Source organism: Xenopus laevis, chromosome 7S (assembly GCF_017654675.1).
Source record: "Xenopus laevis strain J_2021 chromosome 7S, Xenopus_laevis_v10.1, whole genome shotgun sequence".
Classification (NCBI taxonomy): domain Eukaryota; kingdom Metazoa; phylum Chordata; class Amphibia; order Anura; family Pipidae; genus Xenopus; species Xenopus laevis.
In genome coordinates, this window is record NC_054384.1 from 5,034,044 (window position 1) to 5,057,097 (window position 23,054).

Genomic DNA, 23,054 nt, shown 5'->3' on the forward strand with positions numbered 1-23,054 from the left:
ATTTTTGTAATTTTTAAACCATCTTTGACTGTTTTTGGAGGGACTCACAGCTATTGTTGTTATTTCGTAAACGTTTTTAACTCAGTCTATTTCACAGTTGATTTTCATTTTTATGGTTTTTGAATTAGTTCTCTTTTTGTCCTGCAGCTCTGTGGTTGCTAGGGTCCAATTTACCCTACCAACCAGGCAGTGGTTTTGAGAGGCACTTAGGAATTAATTGGAAAGAGCCTGAATAGAAAGATAAGGAATAAAAATTTATTATAACAATGAAAGTGTAGCCGTGCAGAGCAATAGCTTTTTCTGCTGCTGGGGTCAGTGACTCTCACCTGACAGCTGGAAAGAGGCAGAAGAAAAAAACGATTAACAAATGAGGACCAACTGAAAAGTTGGTAGGAATAAGACATTCTATAACATATAACACAAGGAGGGGGTATATTATCTCTTAAAGCAACATGTTTTAAAGGGTCTCTGCAGTTGGCTGTGCATATACTGGCACCTAAGACTGAGGGGCACATTTACTACGGGTCGAATATCGAGGGTTAATTAAGCCTCGATATTCGACCATCGAAGTAAAATCCTTTGACTTCGAATATTGAAGTTGAAGGATTTACCGCAAATACTTCGATCTAAAGATCTAAGGAAAAATTTTTGATCGAACGATTAAATCCTTTGAATCGAACGATTTTCCTTCAATCCAAAAAAGCTTAGAAAGCTTATGGGGAAGGTCCTTTGTAGATTGTAGCTCGGTAGGTTTAAAGTGTCAAAGTAGTTAGTCAAAGTTTTTTTTAAAGAGACAGTACTTCGACTATCGAATGGTCGAATAGTCGAACGATTTTTAGTTTGAGTCATTCGATTCGAAGTCGTAGTCGAAGGTTGAAGTAGCCTTTTCGATGGAAGTACCCAAAAAAACATTGAAATTCGAAATTTTTTTTTACTTCGAATCCTTCACTCGAGCTTAGTAAATGTGCCCCTGAATGTCAGCTCCCTAGGAGAGACCCTGTGCCCTGGAGCGTAGTGCAACTTTTCTAGTTTTGTTCGGTAGACTAAAAAATTAAAGGGGAATTAAAGACTTCTAAAAAAGTAAGTAAATGTGCAAAAAAATGCTCTCTCAGCCATTCACCTGTACTGCTGGTGTATTTAAGGGTGCACTGGCCCTTTAAACCACAGCAGAGCAATTTGCAGAGCTGGCTCGGCAGCTTTTTGCAGGGAATCCAGCTATAAGCAAATACAATGAACAAGCTCACATAATGGCTGTGACAAAGGGAATGAGTGATACGATTATAGAGAAGTTATTCACAGCTTGTGCAGAAAAGAAGATAAGTGCCAATAAACTTACATTCCAGCCCATTCATTTCAGGGGATTTTCCCTTGTGTCTCACATATTTATATTTATATTTATATTTGTTTTTTCCACTTTTTTCCATAACTTTTATTTCCCCCTCCATTCAAATACAATTCCAGGCCCCATTAACCCTTCATAACTGAGTACACAAGTGTATTGATTGAGCAGTGAGGACTTCACGAGTGGTGAAGGGAGTGTTGAGCGTTTCTACACCGGCTTCAATCCAAACAACATAAGGCCAAGAGTGAATGAATGAAGTTCTCTATAGAATGAAAGCTAGCTGCCTCTTAACCCTGGCTCGTTGCTACAGTGATTTTCTTTCTCCACAAACCTTATGGAACAGAAGTTCTTGATCAGGGCCTCCAACGATGGGGTAGAGGGGGTACTGAAGTCAGGGGCTCTGAGATAGAAAAGCCTGATTCAGGAGTAGTAAAAAAGCAGGGCTTGCAGGGTGTGCGCAGGGGTTGGTGGATTGTGAAATAGAGGAATGTCTGGGTATATCATGGGGCGTAATATGTAATATGGGGTTTGTATTCTATCACTAGTTTCCCTTCCAGAAACTGTCATGGTCCTTGGTCATAACTTCATTTTTCCAGAGACCAGTGGCACATAAAGTTATATATTCCCATGCTGTTGTAATCATGTATTGTCCACCAATTTTCCAGGTAGGTGCCAAATATACATATTAAAAATAAATATCACACACATTAACCAGCAGAGCCCTTGGACAAATAGGACTCCAATTTGTACAGCCCTGTCATTGAACTTCAAGCTTGTGTTCCAAACCACCACCACAGCCGAGTCCAAGATCAGATGAAAGTTGTTCAGTTGAGCTCTCATTTGCTCTACATCAGTGTTTTCCAGACTTGTTCAGGTCATGTCCCACCTTTGAGACCCCTCATATAAGCAGGGGACCTCCATAGCTCATCACAAAATTGTAGACATCATGGTCTCTGCCATTCAGTTATAGTTCCAAGAATTTGAAGTCAACCTTCACCCTCAAATCTCAAGCTGATCTTCCAGGAACATTCTTCCCAAATGTCTCCTTCAGCCTAGGCCACCCTCCACTTTGGGAGCCACTGCTCTCCAGATTGTTGAGACTGCAAAGCACAGGTTTTAAACTTTACTATCGTATGGGGTGGTTGCAACATGATTCCCTGATTCTTGAGCCGTTCATTATGTAGATGCTGGTCCTTCAATCTCTGGTGCTTTGTGTTCTTCTTGTATGGGATAATGAAGATGATCATCAGACATAACTGGAATTGAAAGGTGGGGATAGCAGCCTGAGACTACTTTAAAAGAGGAGATATAGTCAGAGCTTTGCCCCTTGGTGGAATCTGCAAAAAAAGCAAAAAATGCATCAGTACACATGTAATACTATTGCCTTGTTTCTGAAGATGGTACCTGTTAGTATTAGTCAACAGTACTATAGATGTCACTATGAGCCAGCGTATAGTATATCTAATGGTCTGAGCTTTCATGACACTTGGTACAACTACAAGTTGGGAGCATTATGTAGAACCCCATTCAGTATATACTACAGGAAGTGTTTTACAATCTCCAGCAGGAATATAATGTTACATATAGTAATGATAACCACCCTCCCAGTATACAGTATCCTATCCAGGATGAAGTTTTGCACTGATGCTTTGGGCAAACCATTAGCTGCCATGTTATCAAGACGTCATCAGCTTCCCTTCTTCACAGCCTTAACATGCTCTGGCTCAGTAATCTGCACATGTTTTGGCTTCACTTAAAGGGGATGCAAACTGAAAAAATGTAATCCCATTGGCAGTCATAATAAAAACCATTTATCATATTTTCATTATTTACCCAAGAGGTGGACACTCTGCATTAGACTATCCTCAGTATTGTGTGAGGTTGTTTCTGCAGGATTTTGGGACAGGTCTGTACTCTGGGTTCCATTGGACCCTGGCAACAGTACTATTTCCGGAAATGTCCTTGCATCTGTTGCATCTAAGGATGATGATGTTTTGTTGTCCTGCAGAACAGAAAATCAACACAATGCCATTATAATTCTATTCAGAGTAATTCTATGGCCTTGTATTAAGCTGTGGCTGCAGGGGGCTCAGGACAGGAGGTATAGAGGACAGGAGGTATAGGGGCCCTGCGAGGCCCTAATTCATATACCATTTCAATAACTATTGGTAAAACAGGTCAACCTCAAGGCATTTTTGGGACCTCAAAAATAATTTGCTGTGGGGCCCAATAATATCTAGTTATGCCACTGGTGCTGAGCATCCTAAGCCCTTACCAAACTCACTGTATGTTTAAATGTATTCGCCATTAAAAGCAATATATGTCTTGAACGTTTGCTGTGTCAAAATCAATAAAAATTTAAATTAAAATAAATAAATTGCTTTTCTCTGTACTGCTAGTTGTTCCATTGAAATAATGTCGCAGTAGTCAGCTCCCCCTCATTATTTATGGCTTCTGACAATATATAACCCTAAGTTATACCACCCCATTGTCCCTATAACCCAAAAACAGATAGAGATTTGGGTGAATGGAGGATGTGACTGGGCTTAACAGGGTATAGCCCAAAACATTCCAATTTCAGATTGGAATGATATAATCAGGGTATGGCCTAAACATTCCAACTTTCCAGTTTGGAATGATATAATATTATGATAGTGGTGTCACTTTAATGCCCAAACAGTAGGGATAGCGTAATGGCGTGAAAGGGCAGACATGGGTGACTTTGGCTTAACTGTCTAGGGCATCCATTAAATAATAGCTACGTAACATTTACAGCCATGTAACCGTTATAGTTCCATCCCCTCATTATGAGCAAAGGGTGCCTGAAAAGATCTTACACACCATACAGCAATAGGGTGCAACTTGAACTGAACACGTCTGAAATGCTTAAACCCGAATCCTGACAATACACCTGTATTAAGTTAGAAAGACCCCCAATAGTGCAACATGGTGGGGCCTAAATCCATGAATAGTAAAACTACAGATGAGATGGATGGTGCCCATAAAGCTGGCCATACATGATAAGATTCACCTAAGGTGGCCCTAAGGCCAAACAATTTTATTATAATGGCATTAATACAAGCCATCGGAACAAGGACTACATCAACTATTTAGTTCTAAATCAGACACAAACGATTTCCAGCCAGATATCGGTGGGTGGGCCCATCAGAGGGCGCCATAAACGGGCAGATAAGTTGCAGAATTGGTCTAAAGGGCCTCCTTAACACTAATATTACAGATATTAATATGTCTTTTGTACTTTGACAAATTGTGTTCATGAATATGAGCCCATGAATATGAGACCCCAATTCAAACGCCCCCTCTATAAAACTGGGCCCGGAGTAACTGGATCTTTTGAAAGATAGCAGATAAAGAATCTCATGTTCTTACCTCGTTGCCCATTACTCGAACTGGAAAACACAAAGAGAGTGATAAGTTAGTGCCCATTTGTACCCCTATAGCACAAGTATGTACAATACTGGGAATGTAGCAGTCACATTCTGAACAAAAGTATTCAGCGCTGGACTAGGGTGTCTGGGGCCCACCCATGTATCCTCGTTTTTCCCTCCCTCACCTGTGCAGCACACCTTATACCTCCTTCCTTTTCCTACGGCTTTGGATGGGTAGGGGAGCACCTGGAGCACCCATGGGAGCAGGTCTGGGTCTGTGGGGCCAATGAATGCCAAGTCCATTGGGTTTTTTCCAGGTGTCCAACCAGCCCAGTCCAACCCTGTATGTATTACGGTGTGGAAAGCTTAAAGGCTAAAGAATTCTTTCCTTCCCACCAACCATTCATTCAGGTGCTTCTAAAGTTGGCCATAGATTTCAGACTTGCATCTTACAAATCAAAGTACGTCCAAATCTTCCGACCTGCCACTAACCATTCAGATTAAATAAAGTAGTAAAAGAACAAATCAGACGATGTTCTTGCCGTGACAGCAATCGTATGAAAGTTATGTCCGACAGATAGAAGTGACAATTATCCATTAATTCCGTCAGATAGACAACACATGCAGAGATATTGTCATTAGTCAACAGAAATCTTCTAATCTGTCCCATAGACTAAATGACCATGGGATGAAAAATGTCAGGACGATCCACACTGGGTTCGAAAATTGCGTCTATGGCCATCTTAAGAGCAGTTAAATGTAGGGATCTTTCTGCCAGAGGTTTCTGGTCCAGGGGCCTTAGGCTACATTTTATACCTCTGTGGGAGAGGAACAAAGTGCTCCAAATACCCCCTTCCTCCCTTTAATATAAACTGTCATAACACCCAAACACCCAGTGCTGTCAAGTGATAGTTGAATAGGAAAAGAAGTGACTCTGTAACATTGAGTTTACTCTAAATAAAGATTACAGGGGGAGGGGCTGGAAGACTTTAACTCAGGGGTCCCCAACTTTTTTACCCATGAGCCACATTCAAATGTAAAAGAGTTGAGGAGCAACACAAGAATGAAAAAAAGTTCCTGGGGTGTAAGGGCTGTAATTGGCAATTTGTAAGTCCTTATGTGGACTTACAGCCTACAAGAGACTCTGTTTGGCAGTACAACTGTTTTTTATACAATTAAAACTTGCCTCCAAGCCTGGAATTCAAAAATAAGCCCCTGCTTTGAGGCCATTGGGAGCAACATCCAAGGACTTGGTGAACAACATGCTGTACCAGAGCCACTGGTTGGGGATCACTGCTTTAACTCAAGCAGTGGGTTGGTCTAGAAGACTTTGATAGGAGCTTACAGGGGGAGGGCAAGAGTTCTGTAAGTCAAGCAGTGGGCTGGAACTAAACACTAAAAATGAATGTGGCTAAAAATGCCATATTTTATACACTGAACGCACACTTCCCCATAATGTGGCTGGGTGGCATGCCACCCCTATTTTTTGCCGCCCTAGGCCCGGGCCTATGTGGCCTCGCCACAAATCCGGGCCTGTATGGTGGGCTTTTAATGTGCAATGGATGACTCTCTTATATATCATACAGTGCTTTATAGAAATTGCTCCTTATTCTATCATCAATACCTGCCCATTGGAGCTTACAGTCTAAACCTCTGATCACAGTACCAAAACCCTAGGGTAAATTTTTATCAGGAGCTAAAGACCATCCTGCATGTTTGGAATATGAGGGGATAGCTGGAGAAACCCATGCAGGGGGGACATACAAACTGATTGCAGATAGTTCCCTAGCTGGAATTGAACCTAGAAACTCTGCGCTGCTTAGCAGCAATGCCACCCGGCCACTGGAATGTTAAGCAACGGTAACTGTTGATGTAGAACAGGGTTCCCAACATTTTTTACAGTGAGCCACATTCAAATGTAAAAAGAGTGGGTGCCAAATAAGGGCTGTGATTGGCTATTTGGTAGCCCCTATGTGGACTGGCAGCCTGCAAGAAGCTGTACTTGGCTGTATACTTAGTTTTTATGCAATTAAAAGTTGCTTCCAAGCCTTGTATTCAAAATAATCACCTGCTTTGAGGCCACTGGGAGCAACATCCAAGGGGTTTGAGAGCAACATGTTACTCACAAGCTACTGGTTGGGGATCACTGATGAAGAACATTAGGTTGACATGTAAATCAAAGGGTGAAATATAACAACAGACCTGAACCTTGCTCCAGGCCTAATAACTATCGGCAACCAATCAGATCCTTTAAAATATTCAACCTAGTACATGCTGTGTGCTTAATGGTTGTCATAGGTTGCCAGATATGGTATTACATTACCCCCTACAATAGCAGCTAACCAGGGATTTTAAAACAATTCATAACACAAAGCCTTTTTTTAAAATAATATAAAGCGTCTTTGTGTGTGCGTGTGGGAAAAGAGAAAGCTCATTAGAAGAGAATGATGCATCATCATCTGTTAAAACTCTTACTTCCCCTTTAACCATAGAGAAATGACGCACAATCCAACAGTCAAGAGGCAGCCACAAGAGACGTCAAGTGCAGCCAACTTTTTTTTTCCACTTAACAAAGGTTTCTACATTTTCCCCTGTAAAATGGGGAAGCTGATAAAAATGATTTTTTTGCTATGCCATAAATGAAGGTTCCAGTGCAGTTCTTCATTGCATAATGCAAGAGACAGCGTCAGGTCTATGTATGTGTTTCTTTTCATTACTTGCAAGTTTCCCAATCTGCTGATTTCCACAACCCCTAAATTTAACTTCTCAACAGCAGCCCAGAGCACCACCGAGCATGTGCAGTGCCGCTAACACTCATTGGCTAACAAGATCCAAGATGGCAAGCTCCTGTGAACAACTTTGAAGACCTGGATCTTTAAAGGGATACTGTCATGGGAAAATTTTTTTTTTTCCAAAATGAATCAGTTAATAGTGCTGCTCCAGCAGAATTCTACACTGAAATCCATTTCTCAAAAGAGCAAACAGATTTGTTTATATTCAATTTTGAAATCTGACATGGGGCTAGACATCTTGTCAATTTCCCAGCTGCCCCAAGTCATGTGAATTGTGCTCTGATAAACTTCAATCACTCTTTACTGCTGTACTGCAAGTTGGAGTGATATCACCCCCTCCCTTTTCCCCCCCAGCAGCCAAACAACAGAACAATGGGAAGGTAACCAGATAACAGCTCCCTAATACAAGATAACAGCTGCCTGGTAGATCTAAGAACAACACTCAATAGTAAAGACCCATGTCCCACTGAGACACATTCAGTTACATTGAGAAGGAAAAACAGCAGCCTGCCAGAAAGCATTTCTCTTCTAAAGTGCAGGCACAAGTCACATGACTGGGGGTAGCTGGGAAATTGACAATATGTCTAGCCCCATGTCAGATTTCAAAATTGAATATAAAAAAATCTGTTTGCTCTTTTGAGAAATGGATTTCAGTGCAGGATTCTGCTGGAGCAGCACTATTAACTGATGTGTTTTGAAAAAAACATGTTTTCCGATGACAGGATCCCTTTAATGTTATAGGGCTGCTGAACACTGGGCTGGGACAGTAAATTCAGTCTATACGGTAAAGTATTTCTAGTTAAGCTTTTATTTGTTCAGTTCTCCTTTAATAAAATGTCTAAGAGCCCAAATTGAGGAAAAAGGAAGTGTCTTTGTTGTGTTCTCTATACATGCAACAATGGATCCGATTCTTACCTATTCGCTTCAAAACACGTGTATTGGTCACAAGCAAAAATATTATGAATCCTAAAAGGATCAAGCCAACAGTCACTGAGATTATAATCCAAAAGTGGGTACCTGGAGGGGGATAAATAAGGGTTTCATTAGAGTGTTTAAGGTTATGGGGATAAATATGCAGAAACATACATTACAGGTTAATAGATTAATTATAAAATCATTGGCTAATGCAATTAAAAGTTAAGGGCGAAATATCAACATCTTATTTTATTGTTGCATGACAGATAATGTTATATGGGCCTTCAGATGGTACTGCAACTGGAGCTTTAAGAGATGGAGGCATCAGTGAGACACAAATATTTATACCACAAAAAACTGGGGGCCTTTTTAATATGAATTAGGACTGTCTGACTATGATCAACATCTGCCCTTACTATACCTGCTATCCCACAGTCACACTCCCTTCCCAGAGACTATTATCCACTGTTACTATAGACACCATCTCTCCCTACTATACCTGCTATCCCACAGTCACACTCCCTTCCCAGAGACTATTATCCACTGTTACTATAGGCTCCATCTCTCCCTACTATACCTGCTATCCCACAGTCACACTCCCTTCCCAGAGACTATTATCCCACTGTTACTATAGACACCATCTCTCCCTACTATACCTGCAATCCCACACTCACACTCCCTTCCCAGAGACTATTATCCACTGTTACTATAGGCACCATCTCTCCCTACTATACCTGCTATCCCACAGTCACACTCCCTTCCCAGAGACTATTATCCACTGTTACTATAGACACCATCTCTCCCTACTATACCTGCTATCCCACAGTCACACTCCCTTCCCAGAGACTATTATTCACTGTTACTATAGACACCATCTCTCCCTACTATACCTGCAATCCCACACTCACACTCCCTTCCCAGAGACTATTATCCACTGTTACTATAGGCACCATCTCTCCCTACTATACCTGCTATCCCACAGTCACACTCCCTTCCCAGAGACTATTATCCACTGTTACTATAGACACCATCTCTCCCTACTATACCTGCTATCCCACAGTCACACTCCCTTCCCAGAGACTATTATCCACTGTTACTATAGGCACCATCTCTCCCTACTATACCTGCTATCCCACAGTCACACTCCCTTCCCAGAGACTATTATCCCACTGTTACTATAGGCACCATCTCTCCCTACTATACCTGCTATCCCACAGTCACACTCCCTTCCTAGAGACTATTATCCCACTGTTACTATAGGCACCATCTCTCCCTACTATACCTGCAATCCCACACTCACACTCCCTTCCCAGAGATTATTATCCACTGTTACTATAGGCACCATCTCTCCCTACTATACCTGCTATCCCACAGTCACACTCCCTTCCCAGAGACTATTATCCACTGTTACTATAGACACCATCTCTCCCTACTATACCTGCTATCCCACACTCACACTCCCTTCCCAGAGATTATTATCCACTGTTACTATAGGCACCATCTCTCCCTACTATACCTGCTATCCCACAGTCACACTCCCTTCCCAGAGACTATTATCCACTGTTACTATAGACACCATCTCTCCCTACTATACCTGCTATCCCACAGTCACACTCCCTTCCCAGAGACTATTATCCACTGTTACTATAGGCACCATCTCTCCCTACTATACCTGCTATCCCACAGTCACACTCCCTTCCCAGAGACTATTATCCCACTGTTACTATAGGCACCATCTCTCCCTACTATACCTGCTATCCCACAGTCACACTCCCTTCCCAGATACTATTATCCCACTGTTACTATAGGCACCATCTCTCCCTACTATACCTGCTATCCCACAGTCACACTCCCTTCCTAGAGACTATTATCCACTGTTACTATAGACACCATCTCTCCCTACTATACCTGCTATCCCACAGTCACACTCCCTTCCCAGAGACTATTATCCACTGTTACTATAGACACCATCTCTCCCTACTATACCTGCTATCCCACAGTCACACTCCCTTCCCAGAGACTATTATCCACTGTTACTATAGGCACCATCTCTCCCTACTATACCTGCTATCCCACAGTCACACTCCCTTCCCAGAGACTATTATCCACTGTTACTATAGACACCATCTCTCCCTACTATACCTGCTATCCCACAGTCACACTCCCTTCCCAGAGACTATTATCCCACTGTTACTATAGACACCATCTCTCCCTACTATACCTGCTATCCCACAGTCACACTCCCTTCCCAGAGACTATTATCCACTGTTACTATAGACACCATCTCTCCCTACTATACCTGCTATCCCACAGTCACACTCCCTTCCCAGAGACTATTATCCACTGTTACTATAGGCACCATCTCTCCCTACTATACCTGCTATCCCACAGTCACACTCCCTTCCCAGAGACTATTATCCCACTGTTACTATAGACACCATCTCTCCCTACTATACCTGCTATCCCACAGTCACACTCCCTTCCCAGAGACTATTATCTCAATATCTATAGGTGCCACCTCTAAGGGATAAAATGGCTTTTGGCTGTATAAGTAAAGTAAAAGGTAATGTTTATTACAATCTGCATATTAGTAAATAATATAGTATAATAAATGTTATATTATAAGTTATACAATCCTCTCTGAGGGAAATAACAAGACAGCTCACACCCATTTATATAAATACAGAAAAGAATGTTCTGTTTACACAAAGTTACAGTACATCTTCCTATTCTTTGTAAGGGAAAATAACATGGTAGCTCCTCCCATATATATATAAATAAACATTTTGAGGAAAAGAATGTTCTATACACAATAAACTTTTTACAAAATCTTTATCCTATATAAACATACAAGCAGATATCTTTGGTATGCAGTAAGAATATTGAACTGTGCATTATGTGACATTTGTTCTGCCTTTTACCGTCTCTGTAGCCAACACAGAAATGAAGGGAGATTTGGCAAGATCTTATTATTGTTACTGTCTACTGGAGATACAGGAAAGCAGAAAAACAAGAAAAACATGTAGAGTAACACAGAACTGCCATCTTTGATTTGTGGCCTAGCAGTTAATGCTGAACCACAGCTACCACCCTCCCCTGGCAGCCATTGTTGGTCATGAAATTCTGCCCAAAAAAAATACTGCAAAGCAGTAGACACAGGCCTACTATCTCAAAACTATCAAAGTGCTCCAGATGTTTTATTCAACTAGGAAACCACAAACTAACCTCAATCCTGTAGTTAAACTGCCAGTAAAGTTGTCTGACAGCTAGTCTTCCTCCAAAGCAATGGGATGTCTCCAGTGATGGGGTCTACCGAGGGCAGGGGCCCCAAACTTTTTTTTACCCTTGAGCCATATTTAAATGTAAAAAGAATTGGGGAGCAACAGAAGCGTGAACATAGATCAGGGGAAGCCCAATAAGGGCTGTGGTTGGCTATTTGGTAGCCTCTAGGTGGACTGGCAGCCTACAGGAGACTCTGGCTATTTTCTTATTTCTTTATACAACCACAACTTGTGCCAAGCCTGGAATTCAAAAATAAGCTCCTGCTTTGAGGCCACTGGGAGCAACATCCAAGGGGTTGGTAAGTAACATGGATGACCCAAGGCATCCTGCATAGTGGGAACAGTATTTGTAGGTCAGAAGACTGGGATATAGTAAGTTTACTAGAAGAAGATGGCAATATGAAGACAATATGGTTATGGTGGGACAAGAAGTCATGGTATGGAGATGGTGATGCAAGTGCAAGATTTATACAGTATGGATAGTTGGCTATGGTAGAGCAAAATGGTGATGTTACAACAAGATGATGATGGAAAGGTAAAACAGTGACAGTAGGGAGATATGGCAAGAGAAAAAAAATTACTAACTAGCACAAATCTTTCCACCTACAGTATGTGGAGCAAAATGGTTAGCAAAGTTACACTGGAATTCTGGGAAAGAATCAATTATTGTGGGAAACAGCTCAATTTTTGCCCTTCTTTAGTAGGTGAACCCCACAGAACCAAACAGAAGACAAGCAGAATTTGTACCATTGTCAGGTGCACCCGTAGGCCTTTTATCTTTATTTCCTTCATTTTTCCTCTGATCTGTTCAAATAGAAAATAGAAATAGAAAAAAAAGTTGAGAAGCTGATTGGGGATTCTGGTGATTTATAGAAGTGGGAGTGCTTTCCAGTGAAACACTAGTAGAGTTGTAAGGTTGTATTGTAAACCATGTATAGGTAGCTTCTTGGCACCTCCTGGGTTCTGGTACATACACTAGTAAAATAACAAAGAAGTACCCACCTGTGGAGAATTCCACTGTAGGTGCGGGGCTAGTGACACGTCTGCAGTGCATGCACTCCCCCAGTGGGCTGGCTAGCTCACACACATAGCCATCTTGGCAGCCGCAGTCAACAGCAGTGGTGGCAGAGCAATTCACAATGGCTACCAGTCCTGCATCTGGCAAGTGCAACACGGAGATAAAGGCACAAGGACGTTGAGTTATATGTATGCGGATGGAGTGAGTGAGATGCAACAACAGGTGGAGTTAATAAATACACATTAATGATAATTATGACCTTAGCAGACTAGTATTTAATGACCAGCACCAGCTGACTCTTTAAATCAAAAATGTTACAAGTTTCTTCATAATCACCAATTACAGGCCACTTTAAAGAATAGTCGAGTCTCAGGTTTTGGCCAATTGATTTGTATCTCCCCCCCCCCCAACATTGCCCTACAATACTCTATGCCTTTGAAAAAGTTCAAATGTTAAACCCACAAAGATGGGGTTTTGGAAAGCTGGATGTGGTTTGGTGCAGATAAGGGGTGTGGTTTTGGACCAGGAAAATGATTTCTTATATGAAATGTTGGAAAATAGTAGGTTGTACCCATTTAGTGGGGCTGGGGGTTTTCAATTTTCCACTTTCAGTATTCCAATGTAATGCTACCCAAGCTGGGGACCCTGGCTCTGGGCAAATATGTCAACGAATACCATGTCACCAATGAGATAATGATACAGCCCTGACTTGCTCCCTGACATTCCCACATCCCAACCTCCTGTGCCCTGGATCTAACCGAATCCCCACCCACTTTTAATCACCATCCTCACCCTACTGGTGGTAATTTTACTTGAAAAAGTGGCAACTCTTCTTAACCCCAAAATGCTAACATGGAATAAGCAATTCAGAATGCAGGATTGGATCATTATTCAAAGGCCCCTTTTCCTACTCACCTTCAGGACAGGATTTACACAATTTGCATTTATCGGCGTAGATCCAGTTCTCATTGTAGGAATCCACGGGGCATGATTTGCAGTTTGTGTCGGATTTAGCACTACATTGGGAGGAGGCGTATGTGCCTGTGGGGGCAGAAAGATTCATTATTACATATAACGATAAACATGGCCAAAGACAGCCGCTACAGGGCAAATTATTAGACACTTCAGAAGTCACTGGTCAATGAATGTTTGTTGGGACTAATGACGAATCAGCCGTATACTGTATATTGTGAGCCCTCAGATTTATTAAATTATTTAATGGCTATGGGAGTTTAAGAACTGGCCTGGATTTATATACTGGGTGGGGGGTGAATCTGGAGGCATATCAGGGCCTGCTTGGAGTGTTGCTGGGGCGTTTACTTTTCTGCAGTTTCCCTTTAAATGCTACCAATCATTTTTGTACCCTGTATTTAAAAGGATGGAAGTCCAAGCCAGGGGCAAAATTAGCAGCCGGGATCTCATGAAATTTTACCTGGGGGGCACCTGGAGCAGCATTTTCTTTGGTGGAGGTTAAAATATTCACGTTCTCCGCAGTTCCTTTCAATCTCTGGGGCCTGGAAGCATAGATATGGTTACTGGATCCCTTTCTCTCATACATGGACATCCCTACATGGCTTACAATCACCAGAACCTCTGGCTGAAAGCCCAAAATCATCAACTCCCAGAACCTTTACACCGGCGGCACAGAAGGGAAGCCTGAAGAAGCTGTAGCAGGTTGCCTGGACTATGCAAAATCCAATCATAAACTTAATGTATAATAACTGATTAACTTTAAAGCAACTGGATTATTTTAATTCTTATATTGGGAGGTTGTTTAGAACGACATTTTCTTGCATTTGGCAAATGAAATCTCAAGTTCAGGGTTTCTCAGCCTGGAGATGAAGCAGAAGAATCGATTTTTCAAGCCAAGAATTGTCACATAAATAATAATAATAATAATAAAACAACTCAAAGGGTTTTGCACAAGCTCACCCTAACCAGCAGCCCTATCCTTCTCATACAGAATTCTCTCTTTTACTTTCTTCTTGGTTTCTGGAGATTCTTCTCAGTAAGTAACATTTGCAAAGATCTAGCAACAAAGAGCAGCCAATCAAAAGCTTTCTTAGAAACTACCAATGTTACCCCATTAGTAAGTCTCAGGTTGACAGCTTGTTCACTCGAATATGACCCTAACACAATCCTAACCCGGTCCTAACAGACCCTGTGGCAGCAAGGGGGCCCAACTGGTATAGGGGTACCTTGAGGCCCTAATTCATAAACAATTTCAATAAATATTGGTAAAACGGGTCAATCTCTAGACATTTTGGGGGCTTGAAAAATAATTTGCTGTGGTGCCCAGTAATATCTACTTACACAGCTGCTACCCGAACCTAGGCCCACCAAATGCTGTGATTTATAAACCCAAGCCCACACCACCCATCCCTGACATCACCAGAAGGGACATGGGGGCAGGTAGGCATTACAAAATCAGTTGAGAAAGATGGGGGGTTGACAGAGAGGGGTGGGTCAGGGAAAGAGTCAGGTCCACCACCTGATGGAGGTGTAATTTGTTGGCCCTAACCAGTTGCTTAACTAGATATTACTGAGCCCCACAGCAAATTATTTTTTAGGCCCCCAAAATGTCTAGAAGTTTTACCAATATTTACTGAAATTGTATATGAATTTGGGCCTCATTGGCCCCTATATCTCCTGGGCCTCCTGCAGTAGAAGGGTCTGCTTCTTCTATAGTTCTGGCCCTGGCCCTAACCCAACCCAATCAGTGGATCAATCAGCCTGTCCAACTCAGAACCTCATAATCTACATTATGTCAGCTCAATCTACATTATGTCACCCTCCAGCTGGTATTGAGCAATTGTTCTGTTGTTACACAGTCCTGATCCCTTATGTTACTGATGGAACTTATGTACTGGTTCATCCTCATGGACTGATTAATAGCAGGAGGATCTGCCAATGTGCTTGCTCTTGCCTACGAATCAGTAATAGAAGAGAGCAAGAAAGATTTTTCCATTCCAGCCTATTAATATGGTACCTGAGACCCATGTTTTTATTAGGGATAGGAAAGATTGGAATGGTGGGAAGTACAACTCCTAGGATCCCATGGCTGCACAAGGTTGCAATCAACAACATTAACTAAATGTAAGGTTCACAACTAATTATAAACAGGGTGTAGGTTCTCTTTAATTAATTCTGCCAAACCAGTTGAGAAGCCAATTATAAAAGGCCAATTGAGCAGTGATCCTCCTATTGTTCTAGAGGCATTTGGAATGGCCCCACAAGGAAGAACCAAAGCACCCGATACTATTTTAGTGTTGCACATTGAGGGCATGGGTGAGGCACGTCACACTATTGGGTAAATCATTCACAGCTGTCAATGCAAAGCTTCTCACAATATAGGTGCTGCATGTCTGTTAACCCTTAGCCACCTACCAGCGGGTACCTGTTACTAGTGCACTGTTTGACAGCTAATACTGGTGACTTGCAATGGATGTTCTGGGAGCAAACTTTGTTCTTTGTATTATAGTAAAAGTAGTCGTAATTGTCTCTGAGAAGGGAGTGTGACTGTGGGATAGCAGGTATAGTAGGGAGAGATGGTGCCTATAGTAACAGTGGATAATAGTCTCTGGGAAGGGAGTGTGACTGTGGGATAGCAGGTATAGTAGGGAGAGATGGTGCCTATAGTAACAGTGGGATAATAGTCTCTGGGAAGGGAGTGTGACTGTGGGATAGCAGGTATAGTAGGGAGAGATGGTGTCTATAGTAACAGTGGATAATAGTCTCTGGGAAGGGAGTGTGACTGTGGGATAGCAGGTATAGTAGGGAGAGATGGTGCCTATAGTAACAGTGGGATAATAGTCTCTGGGAAGGGAGTGTGACTGTGGGATAGCAGGTATAGTAGGGAGAGATGGTGCCTATAGTAACAGTGGATAATAGTCTCTGGGAAGGGAGTATGACTGTGGGATAGCAGGTATAGTAGGGAGAGATGGTGTCTATAGTAACAGTGGATAATAGTCTCTGGGAAGGGAGTGTGACTGTGGGATAGCAGGTATAGTAGGGAGAGATGGTGTCTATAGTAACAGTGGATAATAGTCTCTGGGAAGGGAGTGTGACTGTGGGATAGCAGGTATAGTAGGGAGAGATGGTGTCTATAGTAACAGTGGATAATAGTCTCTGGGAAGGGAGTGTGACTGTGGGATAGCAGGTATAGTAGGGACAGACGGTGTCTATAGTAACAGTGGATAATAGTCTCTGGGAAGGGAGTGTGACTGTGGGATAGCAGGTATAGTAGGGAGAGATGGTGTCTATAGTAACAGTGGATAATAGTCTCTGGGAAGGGAGTGTGACTGTGGGATAGCAGGTATAGTAGGGAGAGATGGTGCCTATAGTAACAGTGGATAATAGTCTCTGGGAAGGGAGTGTGACTGTGGGATAGCAGGTATAGTAGGGAGAGATGGTGCCTATAGTAACAGTGGGATAATAGTCTCTGGGAAGGGAGTGTGACTGTGGGATAGCAGGTATAGTAGGGAGAGATGGTGTCTATAGTAACAGTGGATAATAATCTCTGGGAAGGGAGTGTGACTGTGGGATAGCAGGTATAGTAGGGAGAGATGGTGCCTATAGTAACAGTGGATAATAGTCTCTGGGAAGGGAGTGTGACTGTGGGATAGCAGGTTTAGTAGGGAGAGATGGTGCCTATAGTAACAGTGGATAATAATCTCTGGGAAGGGAGTGTGACTGTGGGATAGCAGGTATAGTAGGGAGAGATGGTGCCTATAGTAACAGTGGATAATAGTCTCTGGGAAGGGAGTGTGACTGTGGGATAGCAGGTTTAGTAGGGAGAGATGGTGCCTATAGTAACAGTGGATAATAATCTCTGGGAAGGGAGTGTGACTGTGGGATAGCAGGTATAGTAGGGAGAGATGGTGTCCTATAGTAACAGTGGATAATAGTCTCTGGGAAGGGAGTGTGACTGTGGGATAGCAGGTATAGTAGGGAGAGATGGTGTCTATAGTAACAGTGGATAATAGTCTCTGGGAAGGGAGTGTGACTGTGGATAGCAGGTATAGTAGGAGAGATGGTGTCTATAGTAACAGTGGATAATAGTCTCTGGGAAGGGAGTGTGACTGTGGGATAGCAGGTATAGTAGGGAGAGATGGTGCCTATAGTAACAGTGGATAATATCTCTGGGAAGGGAGTGTGACTGTGGATAGCAGGTATAGTAGGGAGAGATGGTGTCTATAGTAACAGTGGATAATAATCTCTGGGAAGGAGTGTGACTGTGGGATAGCAGGTATAGTAGGTAGAGATGGTGTCTATAGTAACAGTGGATAATAGATCTCTGGGAAGGAGTGTGACTGTGGGATAGCAGGTATAGTAGGAGAGATGGTGCCTATAGTAACAGTGGATAATAGTCTCTGGGAAGGGAGTGTGACTGTGGATAGCAGATATAGTAGGGAGAGATGGTGTCTATAGTAACAGTGGATAATAGTCTCTGGGAAGGGAGTGTGACTGTGGGATAGCAGGTATAGTAGGAGAGATGGTGTCTATAGTAACAGTGGATAATAGTGTCTGGGAAGGGGTGTGACTGTGGATAGCAGGTATAGTAGGGAGAGATGGTGCCTATAGTAACAGTGGATAATAGTCTCTGGGAAGGGAGTGTGACTGTGGGATAGCAGGTATAGTAGGGAGAGATGGTGTCTATAGTAACAGTGGATAATAGTCTCTGGGAAGGGAGTGTGACTGTGGGATAGCAGGTATAGTAGAGAGAGATGGTGTCTATAGTAACAGTGGATAATAGTCTCTGGGAAGGGAGTGTGACTGTGGGATAGCAGGTATAGTAGTAGGAGAGATGGTGCCTATAGTAACAGTGGATAATAGTCTCTGGGAAGGGAGTGTGACTGTGGGATAGCAGGTATAGTAGGGAGAGAGATGGTGCTATAGTAACAGTGGATAATATCTCTGGGAAGGGAGTGTGACTGTGGGATAGCAGGTATAGTAGGGAGAGATGGTGTCTATAGTAACAGTGGATAATAATCTCTGGGAAGGGAGTGTGACTGTGGATAGCAGTAAGTAGGAGAGAGTATAGTAAAGTGGAATACTCTGGAAGGAGTGTGATGTGACAGTATAGTAGGAACATGTGCTTGATACAGGTAATATCTCTGGGAAGGGAGTGTGACTGTGGGATAGCAGGTATAGTAGGTAGAGATGGTGTCTATAGTAACAGTGGATAATAGTCTCTGGGAAGGGAGTGTGACTGTGGGATAGCAGTATAGTAGGGAGAGATGGTGCCTATAGTAACAGTGGATAATAGTCTCTGGGAAGGGAGTGTGACTGTGGGATAGCAGATATAGTAGGGAGAGATGGTGTCTATAGTAACAGTGGATAATAGTCTCTGGGAAGGGAGTGTGACTGTGGGATAGCAGGTATAGTAGGGAGAGATGGTGTCTATAGTAACAGTGGATAATAGTGTCTGGGAAGGGAGTGTGACTGTGGGATAGCAGGTATAGTAGGGAGAGATGGTGCCTATAGTAACAGTGGATAATAGTCTCTGGGAAGGGAGTGTGACTGTGGGATAGCAGGTATAGTAGGGAGAGATGGTGTCTATAGTAACAGTGGATAATAGTCTCTGGGAAGGGAGTGTGACTGTGGGATAGCAGGTATAGTAGAGAGAGATGGTGTCTATAGTAACAGTGGGATAATAGTCTCTGGGAAGGGAGTGTGACTGTGGGATAGCAGGTATAGTAGTAGGGAGAGATGGTGCCTATAGTAACAGTGGATAATAGTCTCTGGGAAGGGAGTGTGACTGTGGGATAGCAGGTATAGTAGGGAGAGATGGTGTCTATAGTAACAGTGGATAATAATCTCTGGGAAGGGAGTGTGACTGTGGGATAGCAGGTATAGTAGGTATGCTGAGAGAGATGTACACGATGTATAATCTCAGTAAACCATTGTGGATTGTGTTGGCACAACATATACCAGACAATAATAATAAACAAATGAAACTTTACATGCTAGTTATTTGTTGATGAGAGAGGGTTCTGCATTTTCCCACATGAGAATCACTTCCCCTTAATGTTTTTTTTTAGCCTGGATCAGACGGACTCCTCCTGTATTGCGTGTGCTGTGCCCTTTATGGAAGAGAAACATCAGGTCCTGTGATTTATTGGTGCAATACTCATCGCTTAGCACTCATTAAAGGAGCAGCCTACTTATTATTTATTATTTAAATAAAGGGACTAATGGTAGTTTGTGCCTAGAATATTCTGTTTGTCTGCACACATGCTGGTATTGTACAGCTCTGCAGAATATGCAAGGGATTTATTAATAATCTAACAATAATGTACATTTTCATAGGTTCTTTCCCTTTTAATGCTGGAACCAGCCTGCATTGATTGCGCAAATGGAAGAGAAGCGAGTACAGTATGTGGGAAATGCAGTATGGCAACATATTTCTCAACAGGGTAAGAAGCCAATAAACTGGCTCCTCTGAATATCCTGCCATTTCCGTATCAAGGTGGTTGAACTAAAACTCTAAGCACACAAGGCTTTTAGGTTGTTCTATCACGTTTGTCCCCTTGAGCTTTACTAATGCTCTGAGGGGCAAATTCACTAAGCGCCGAAGCGCCTAACGCTAGCGTGAAATATGGACGCTGGCGTAACTTCGTTTGTGTTACTTCGCACCCTTACGCCTGGCGAATTTGCGCAACGGACGTAACTACGCAAATTCACTAACGCGCACATTGTACTGAACATTAACTTTTACGCTAGACTTCCTTCGCCACCTCAGACCAGGCGAAGCACAATAGACTAGATAGGGATTGCTTCAAAAAAAATTAAAATTATTTCTAAGTCCCAAAAAACGCTGGCGTTTTTTCTTTATTATGGGTGATAGGCTGAAAAAGATCGAAATTTTTTTATGGGGCTCCCCTCCTTCCCCCCTACATTTCCTGACTCATGGCAACTTAACTATACAGTGGGCACATGTGTAGGGTAAAATAAACATTTTATTTGCTGTTTTGAAGGTTTCCCTAGTGCTGCTACATATTCCTCCATTGTAACTTGAATTTGGCGCCGTATGCAAATTAACCATCGCTAGCGTAACTTCGCTTTGCTTGGCGAATTAACGCTAGCACAACTTCGAAACCTTACGCTACCCCTGAGCGCAACTTTGGATTTTAGTGAATTTACGGAGCGCTGGCGAAAATACGCCTGGCGAAGTGCAACTACGATTCTTAGTGAATGTCCCACTTTATTTCATGGACCAACCAAAGTGCAAAGAAAAGAAATTAACACAATCAATGAATCCACAATTTTGGTGTACAGGTGAGCAAAGCTTTAGGCACTGTGTTTTCCGTGTCAATGCCATTGTTTTTGGCTTTCCAATGTGCCCATACCAGTTGGGTTTGTAGGAGACCTTTAGTCTGTGCATTTTGCAATTCAGAACTTTGTACTTTGCTCTCCCAGAAGTCCCCACCCTGCCATCCCTATATCTGCCCCCCCCCCCCTTTCTACACCTCATCCCTAGAGATATTTTGGTTTGTACATTTTTGGGACTGGAGGAGTCTCCCACAAGCTCATTGGTTGGGTTGGTCCACCACAGGGTATGACAACCTGCAACATTCCTGGTTTCTCTACTTCCAATAATAACCAACTAGTTTTTTTTTATTTTTCTCTGCCTCCCAAACAGTTTTCTCACCTGTTGCGCCTCCCTCCATAAGCTCCCCAGCAGCAGAAAGAAGAGCCAGGTAACAAGTCCAATCTTCATATCTGTAGAAATATGGAGTTCACGTTGGGCAGATGCCTATGTCCTACCAACCCTGAGACAGTGAACCCTCGTGTCCAGGCGTGAGTCCTCTAGTTCAGCACAGTAATTAGCTGCTCTACATCATCTGTCATTGCTTCCTAGTTGTACCTTCTCACAATCTCAGCCAGGGGTCTTCTAGTTTTGCCGTGGCTTAAATTCATGCCCCCCTCTGTGTGTTCTCACTCATGAACATGGTTTCCAGGCAGTGCTGCCTCATTCTCAACACTCTTAAGCTTCTGGCTCTCAGCTGCTACAGTATGCTAATGTAGTCAGTGGAATTATGGAAAGGGAGGGGTTAAAGCCTAAAGGCTGGCCCCTGGGTTAAAGAGGGGGTGGAAAGTTTGTTGAACAATGTCATTTCAGGGAATAGGGAGAGGCCCCTCCAGAACCAGGAAGGAAATATTTCTCATGTTGTTTGGACAGAAGTGAAAACTCAGCAGTACAAAAAGGAGAGAGAGAGAGGCAGGAGCAGGAGCAGGAGTCGGAAAACACTCGGGCTCCTGGGTCGTTAAAAGAAGGATCATTAGAATATAAAAAGTTGACTTCTAATTGGCCACGCGTGTTATTAATTAAGCTTGGAACAACTACCAAAGGGGGCAGTGAACAATATGGAGCTTGTGCCCAATTGGTTTCTCAGTGTAATACACCTTTGCCTGGGGTGGAGTCTGGAAGACAATAAAGAGATAAAAAGCTCCGACTGAGGCAAAACAAACCCTTGCACTTAAATATTTTAATTGTGAAATCTGAATCTTTACTGTGACGGATAATGATGGCTTTATTAAGGGGAGATTTCTTGTTTCTTTCAAAGATGCCACCCAGTTTTGGAGAGGGTGTAGGACATTGCCCCGTCTGCGGGGTGAGCTCTATGACTTTAAAATGCAACGGGAAAGTAATTGCTCCTCTGTCAGTGATCCCTGCACAGCTGAGAAGACAAGTCGGGGAACCACAGAAAAGGAAATAGTAGCACAACAGATGGTTTTTACTTGTCTCATGCCATACACACAGCACTGCCTTAAAGGGATACTGTCATGGGGAAAATTGTATATTTTCAAAATGAATCAGTTAATAGTGCTGCTCCAGCAGAATTCTGCACTGAAATCCATTTCTCAAAAGAGCAAACAGATTTTTTTATATTCAATTTTGAAATCTGACATGTGGCTAGACATATTGTCAATTTCCCAGCTGCCCCAAGTCATGTGACTGGTTGTCTGATAAACTTCAATCACTCTTTACTGCTGTACTGCAAGTTGGAGTGATTATCACCCCCTCCCTTTCCCCCCCCCCAGCAGCCAAATAAAAGAACAATGGGAAGGTAACTAGATAGCATCTCACTAACACAAGATAACAGCTGCCTGGTAGATCTAAGAACAACACTCAATTGTAAAAACCCATGTCCCACTGAGACACATTCAGTTACATTGAGAAGGAAAAACAGAAGCCTGCCAGAAAGCATTTCTCTCCTGAAGTGCAGGCACAAGTCACATGACTGGGGGCAGCTGGGAAATTGAGAAAATGTCTAGCCCCATGTCAGATTTCAAAATTGAATATAAAAAAAT

General features: G+C 42.6%; 1 protein-coding gene across 2 annotated transcripts; it reads right to left on the bottom strand.

Annotated features, from left to right (window-relative positions):
• Window positions 1–878: 878 nt before the first annotated feature.
• Window positions 879–21,757, bottom strand: ltbr.S (lymphotoxin beta receptor S homeolog). 2 transcript variants are annotated; one of them, XM_041570849.1, is made up of 9 exons: window positions 21,391–21,757; window positions 14,170–14,251; window positions 13,653–13,778; window positions 12,722–12,877; window positions 12,467–12,523; window positions 8,439–8,540; window positions 4,733–4,752; window positions 3,176–3,344; window positions 880–2,679 (listed from the first exon to the last, which is right to left on the bottom strand). In XM_041570849.1, the coding sequence occupies exons 1-9, from the start codon at window positions 21,457–21,459 to the stop codon at window positions 2,519–2,521; spliced, it is 942 nt and encodes a 313-aa protein (XP_041426783.1). In that variant the 5' UTR covers window positions 21,460–21,757; the 3' UTR covers window positions 880–2,518. The 2 variants fall into 2 exon arrangements, with proteins under 2 accessions (XP_041426784.1, XP_041426783.1); XM_041570850.1 differs by lacking the exon at window positions 12,467–12,523 and having other exon boundaries at window positions 879–2,679.
• Window positions 21,758–23,054: the final 1,297 nt, after the last annotated feature.

What these genes read in the sequence shown, in the direction of transcription:
- ltbr.S (XM_041570849.1), bottom strand. Translation starts at nt 21,459, where the DNA reads ATGAAGATTGGACTTGTTACCTGGCTCTTCTTTCTGCTGCTGGGGAGC. An exon ending in TACAGTGGAATTCTCCACAG is followed by an intron (nt 12,524 to 12,721) that starts GTGGGTACTTCT and finishes CTATTTGAACAG; the next exon opens with ATCAGAGGAAAAATGAAGGA. An exon ending in GCAGAGTGTCCACCTCTTGG is followed by an intron (nt 2,680 to 3,175) that starts GTAAATAATGAA and finishes CTTTTTTTGCAG; the next exon opens with ATTCCACCAAGGGGCAAAGC.